We start from the raw sequence: 6,955 nt of genomic DNA, 5'->3' as shown, positions 1-6,955 counted from the left end.
TATTTATGTGCAACTTCAAAAATAATAACGTACCACAGTAATTTACAGTATAGAATACAACCCTCTCCTGAAACCTGGGACAATTTTCACAGACAGGAAGATGTGGCATGCTTGCTAATCGTGAGCAACTATCGCTAAGCTTCGCTGCTCTTGATGATCATGATAAGTGGGAGTCCGTCAAATAGACTAAAAGGGGTACCGAAGAGTTTTATGAAGAGGCAGACGAATGAGCCGGCTTAATGGACGCGTTCTGCTCCTTCTCTCCCCCCTTTTAGCATGAAAGCAGAAGGGAAAAAAGGAAAGTGTGAAGTAAACAACTTTTAATTGTCAGCCAAATGTAAGTACGTACTCTTGGAGAAACTACAAGAGGCAAGGCATAACAGCATCTCGTCTTGCGGGATAGGGTCAGTTAATGAGCTTCTCGTTAAGCCAGAACTTGTTTGCGGCGGATGGATAATTATTTCTGCAGTAGTTTCTACAACGCATTTTATTTGATATTACTCCTCTACCTCTGATCCGTGCTTACCTGAGGTTTGACCTTCTTATAAATTGTTGAACTGGTGTGTCGATAAGAAGTAAATTGTGAAGCGCGATTGATTTGCTGGCACGAATAATTATCATTAAATATGAATTTGCGATTCACCACATCTAAATTCGGCAGAAGATTTTGATTAAAATATAAGTGAGTTTCTGTAAACCCATCAACTTTTTAATCGTGTTTACGCTTTGGGACAATGAAAATGCTTGAAAAGCAAGCGTTGAATATTCGCTGCGCACCTTGAGAATATGGGAATTGGAGCCACATCATCACCAATAACTTCACATGGTAGTATAACGGAAGCCATCCAATCTCTCTTTCGATCGCGGTTATGACGTAGTCCACAGTCACGGCAACGCTAAAGTACGCAAGCCACCATTCGTAGCGCCGGGTTCGCTTCTCACCAAGTACTCCAATAGTGACGTAGGCTGGGAAGCCAAAACCCAGAAGGTAGCAGCCACGAGACGCAATAAAGCCAGGAGTAAAGATAAAGATCAGGCCAAATAGAGCAGGCCCCTGTGACCACAGATCCTTTGCCAAGTGCACGTGTCGCTCAGGCACAACACGGAAAGACACTAGTAATCGAATGAGAAAATTTGTCTTCTCTTCTTCCTCTGCGTTAACGGATGGTTCGCGCTCTTTGATCCGGTTGGAATACGGGCTTATGAGTGGATTGATCAGCGTGTAAATCGCAATGCTTCCTCGAGTGAACGGAGAGTGCATCCAAATTAGAAAAATGTTACAAAAGTGTAGTGGCACTGCGAAGAACGAGATTATGAAGACTGGCAGGCAGAGTGTGAGCATACCGATCCCACAGACTGCCATCGACCAAATAACCCAATACTTCAGACATGCTTCATATGCCCTCCACTCGTAGTCTGGTAAGCTTAGTTTCTCAAATTTTTTCATCAATTCGTTTGTTTTTCCTGGTCTTGTCTGGGAACATTTTGGGTACAGCCTCTTTCGTCGTATGACTCCAATCGAGTGAAGTAGTGGATATCCCACCGACAACAATCTGAAGAGCGCTTCGCTGCTTAACGCGTCCATCAAAAATATGGGTAACCAATCAAAAGTTTCGTAGCTTAGTGCAAAAAACATAATATGTGGTAGCAGAATTGCCACGATACGCCACTTGGCGCCTAGACTGGCGACAAATGATCGGTATTTTTGTTCTAGTAATCTCCTTGTGCGAACGTACTGCATTCTTAACCTGTGCACGTATCCCTGACGAATACAGATGGCTCCAAACAGCATGGACGCGACCACTAGAGCTTGATACAGCGGATCCATCTTGCCTACGTAAATAGCTGCCATTTTGACAGCGGTGATCACGTGTGGCAGCACTAATTCACCAACTGTAGCTAGTCCTTGCATAATTGGTACTGATACCAATAGAAAAAAGATGCTCCAGTATTTCAAACATTGGAACGTAACTATAACAGCGGATTCCAAAGCAGAGCCAATGGCACCCCAATTTGGACTCTTTGCGAATAGCTGAGTGATGTCTGAAATATTGAAAGTATCTGACGGTAAAACCTGGCTTGACAAAGCATTAGTCAGGGGCTTTTCATCTTGCTGCAACGTGTGAAATGTTTATCAAGAGATTTGTACATCTAGCAATGTATTAAGCACAATCAAGCGACTTACTGTGAGAACGTGAACGGATGTTTGAAGCTCCTTACTTGTTGAGGTGGTGGAAAGATGCGCGTCTAAAAGAATGTAGAGATTGGAAGCCAATAAAGCACCCAGAGCAGGTAGCACTAGCCGCAGCATCGTAGTAACTCGATCGTCCAGCTGGTCACTAAGGTGATGACACTAACACGAGGGAGGCGAATTAGGTGTTCGTTAACTTTATCATTAATTTATAATCATTAATCTCGTGTACTGTAGTGGCAGCAGTGGTGCTGATCAAATAGTCTGGTTTCTGTCTGGTACAGCTGGTATTATTGCCAATTCTTGGATTGCGGATGTGAATTAGCTTGAGCCCATTGATGACACCAGTTTGCTTGTATGAATGCTTTTTACCTTCAGCAATGCTAAGAGCGTTTTTTTACTTCCCTTTGCCGAACACACTGGCCTTGACACTGTCTCTCAGCTTCTCAGCTAGGCACTTCAAGTCACAACTTCATTATTTGTCGCAAATGTTCGATATCGACTAAAGCTAGTTTATAAATGAGGTCGGCAAGCTTGGCTAGATTAGTGGTTATCCAGCTTTCGACCTTGTGAATAATACCGTGTGGTCGCTAACTTACCGAATGCTAGTCGCTGATCTATCGAACAAAACGTTCTACAGGCTATTCACAATTGAAAGCTAATGCTGGATGCCAGGTGTCAGTATATTTTTATCAGCGATATATAATCGAATTGGTGATTATGTGGACCAAGTTGAATTGACGTCTCCAGATGTCTGAATCTTAATGATCGGTATATTTCTCGATCCAAAGTATCAGGATTAGTAATGATGATGATAGTTCATGATTTGATTTACTGATATAAAGTATCTAGTCGTGACGACTGAGTGCTCTATGCTTTGGTATATAGTGTGATTACTGCTATAGCGTTAGGAGCTCGACAAATTCAACAGCTGAGTAACCAAGTTAAAAAAAACGTAGTTTGCTCTCAATAATAAAGCAGTTGTTGCTAGTCGAGACAAACAGCTACGTGACTGGTGTCAGTAAGAGATTTCTCGCAGTTGTGAAATTTGGATGATACTGTAGAAGGTAAGATGATAGCAAATTGTCAATTAAGTGGCCCCAATCTTTAAGGGTTACGTTTTTTAAATATATTTGACCGCTGAGATTCAGCGTAGCGTTACATTATATCGAGACGAAGAAGACTTCGGCTTAACGACTAAACAACAAGATTCTCGGATTGTACGACGGTGATCGGCTTGATCATCAAATTCGCCTTCATCATCTTCGTTTAAACAGCATTGGTTCTGATCAAATTTTCAGGCACAATGTTAAAGCGAATTTCTGATTTGATTGGTGTGTATGCGATATATGCAGATCTTTGCTAGCGCAATAGAGCCTTAATTTTTTCAAAAGTCTCAACAGGACCTTCCCGATTCATTTTGCCTAGTTCTCACGGATTTGCGTTGAGTCCAATTGCATCTTTAGTAGCGTGAAACAACGCCAGGTACAATGCCTTTATTGATGTCAACGTCATCTTGTGATGCTTCTTAATTCGCCAGCTGATACCTCCTTGTAAGCACAGTCACATGTACTGGTCGAATTTTGACGTCGCCATCCTGATCTGCATTTAAATAGCCTTAGAGTTTTCTTCACATGTTGTTTGTGCTTGATGCCGTTCGATTTGTGCCTCAGTGCATAACACACGCTTTCGCCAAAAACATGGCTGACCGCTTTCAATACAGCAGCAATGACCAACCTCAAGGTTATCTAAAGATCCGTCTGCAATTCAACCTCTTTCGCACACGGCTTTAGTCAGATGAGTGATATGTTTTGGCAGGGTTCCTTTTCAATGCCAAATGTCCTTCGTGAACATATTTGACGCACTGACACGCACCCGACAGACATGTCTCGCTCAATTTCTATACCTAGAAATTTATATCGTCCGTCATGTCAACCCTTTCTGCAACAACATTACCGTGAATCCTTCATAATAGACTTTGTCTCTCACAGTCTGTGATTACAAAAGTTTTGATGTTGCTTTCGTGGTCTTTAATCAGGAGCAAACCCAAGGCATTAAGTACTTAACACTGTTAGTTAGCTATACCTCTTTCAAATTACATATTTAGGATTTGTTTCATTGTGACTAGTTCACTGTTTCACATTATAAAGCTGTTCTAGTAATCCTGATGCATACCGATATTTTTGTACTCATGAAAATCACACAACATGGAGCGTGGAGTTCGTAGATTTGCACCATATTGTAATTTAACCAAATAAGCAGCGGGGCTGCCGTAGCTTTGCGCTTAGAGGAAGCGTAATTTAGGTCACCGACTGGAAAGCGCCTCCCAGTGGGTTGATCATTTGCTCACAAAGCCTTTTTCGCATTCGTGTTGCTCTTGGTGTGCTTTCGTTCTATACTTAGAACAAGTACGAGTTAGCAGATCGCAATTTGCTTACTCCAAGGTTAGTTACAACCTTAACCCAAGGCTAATTAACTCTTCCGTTTAAATTCAACACTGATTTTATTTATTGTTATCTGTAGCAAATTCGCCTAATTTTAAGCGCATAGATTTTCCTAAATATGGATAGTAAAATCTATATACATGTATAACTACTGGCTATCCAGCCCCGTCTTTTTTTTGTTTGGGTGTGGTCACACCATGCCCATCTGGTGTGACACACACACCTGTTACCAGGGTATGCATAACCCCTATACACATTCCCCTATTAAGATTGAGAACATTTACAGTTCCAATCGATTATTGCCTTAACGAGGCTACGTGTCCGTTAGACACTGCGTTGGAATAAAACAACTTCCGTGCTCAACGAGCCCTGTGTCAATGACACCGAAGTCTCCAAGTCTCGCTGGTTCCGACAGCGCTCACGGGCAGAGCCCAGCTTCATCTCCCGCACACGGTACCATGTTGAACCGTGACTCCGCGGCATCGAGGGATGTAAATCCTAGGCTCGATGAGCCCGAGCGTCGCGCTCAGCGCACGCTAACGGTGATGAGTGACCTCGTTGGGGATGTGAAGGTGATCGACTAAGAGTCTGACACCCCTTTTTCTGGATGGGACGATGAGGAAGGCGAGCCGCACCAGCGGCGTGAGACGGCGCGCCTTGCGGACCCCATGTCCATTCCCTGACTTCTGGTCATCTGAGGAACGTGGTGTAGTCATCAATGACCTCGATGAGGCCGAGAAATGGCAGCTGGAAGCTGCCCGTAAGGCGGCTCTGGTGCGAATACACGGCCGGTCATTGTCCCTCGTGTGGAATGTGGCTATCGCCCAGCGGACCCCGCTGTGGAAGCGAAGTAACTTGATCGTTACGCCTCCACATCATCGGACCCCCAGTCATTACGAAAGTTGGGCCTGCCGAACGGAAAGCCCTTCGAGCTCGTTTTTTGGTTCCACAAGAATCTCCGTTGGAAGCTTATCGCACTCGTCTGCGTGATCAACGAGGTGGCTCTCGTGTAACCGCAATGCGGACAATACCTGTAGTGCTTGCCCCTGGCGAAAACGCTACAGATGACGAAGCGCTCTTTGAGCGATGGGTGCAACGGCACCGGAAGCTTTCCTCACTGTATGCCTTACAGTTGAGCCACAAGGAAGTGGACGTGCGTGTGGAGCGACACCTCCGATTTGAGGTTGCCAAACTCAGAGCACGCCGTTAAATCCCATGACACTTCTACTTCCCTGGCTATTGCCAAAAAGCGCGTCTGATGACGCGGGGCGTCCTGATCTTCCTGATCAAAAGCGTCCACGGCGTCTGAATGATCTTGCCAAAGTGGCGTCTCAAACTCCCACGAGTTTTCGGAGTCGGGATACTCCCGCCACTTCACCAGATATATGGTCTGACCCTGGTGACGGCGTCGTCCTACTAGACGTTCCACGTGATAGTGGACGTCATCGATCTCATCGAGAAGAGTCGGTGGCGGGCGGTGACGACCGGGTCGATCGCCGTCTGGTGACTCGCGATACACTTCGAGCCCTTGAGGATGAGGACTTTCATGATCGGAGCTCCGCTGAGCGTCACGCTGAAGTAGCATAACGCCATGCGGACGCTCTTGATGATTTAGAGTGCGTCGTGCACCGGCTGCCTCACCTTGAGGACTACCGCGCTCTGTCGGAGCGACTGCTAGTCGTGGAGCAGGCGAATGCATCGCTGCAGGCAACGGTGGGGCACTTGGCGCCATTAGAAATGGAGGTTGTTGCACTCCGTGCTCAGAACCAGTTGCTGGTTCAATTTTTGAGTGGCCGAGGGCCCGTGGGATCCACTCTGGCGTCAACGCTTCCGCGTTCATATGCGCCGGATCCCGATCCGGCTTGAGCAAACCCACGTAAAACACCCGGTGAACGCGCATCCGTTTGGGAAGGTTCAGCGTATACGCTAGGCCCCGCTTGGTCAGAACCTTAAACGGTCCAATAAACCGTGGACGAAGCATCGTCCGGAAGATAGCAGAGGCTGCATGTGTAGGCATGTTTTTAGAGTTTGATAAAACCCGGTCTCCGACCCTGAAGCTTTTCACTTTACCTCTTCCTTTTTCATCTGCATATTCTTTCTGCAGGTCTTGGCTTTCAACCATCGCATCGCGAACGTGTCGTAGGACACTCCGTCTGGTATACAAGAAATCATCGGCTTCTTTGCGGATTGTGAGGGGCTGACATCAGCTAGCCGCTTGGCTTTTCCTCTCCTACCAAGCCCTGAGCCATAGGATGGCGGCGTCAGCGGGACGCGAGGGTGAGCCAGCCCGTTCACGTAGAATGGCGTGTAGCCGGTAGAA

At 45.9% G+C, this 6,955-nt stretch overlaps 2 protein-coding genes across 2 annotated transcripts; both read right to left on the bottom strand.

Moving 5' to 3' along the window:
• Positions 1-236: 236 nt before the first annotated feature.
• PHALS_01080 (uncharacterized protein) lies at positions 237-2,311 on the bottom strand (the record flags this gene model as incomplete). Its single annotated transcript, XM_024730875.1, has 5 exons — positions 237-268; positions 350-463; positions 527-541; positions 778-2,113; positions 2,186-2,311. 5 exons carry the CDS (start codon positions 2,309-2,311, stop codon positions 237-239), a joined length of 1,623 nt encoding a protein of 540 aa, XP_024581109.1.
• A 3,450-nt stretch (positions 2,312-5,761) lies between these two features.
• PHALS_01079 (Heterochromatin-associated protein HP1 and related CHROMO domain proteins) lies at positions 5,762-6,535 on the bottom strand (the record flags this gene model as incomplete). The annotated part of the gene is made up of 1 exon (XM_024730874.1): positions 5,762-6,535. One exon carries the CDS (start codon positions 6,533-6,535, stop codon positions 5,762-5,764), a length of 774 nt encoding a protein of 257 aa, XP_024581108.1.
• Positions 6,536-6,955: the final 420 nt, after the last annotated feature.

The sequence above is a fragment of the Plasmopara halstedii genome (genome assembly GCF_900000015.1).
Source record: "Plasmopara halstedii genome assembly, contig: Scaffold_1343, whole genome shotgun sequence".
NCBI classification, from domain to species: Eukaryota; Oomycota; class Peronosporomycetes; order Peronosporales; family Peronosporaceae; genus Plasmopara; species Plasmopara halstedii.
The sequence above is the reverse complement of the archived record's forward strand: the minus strand, read 5'-3'. Positions and strand labels throughout refer to the sequence as shown.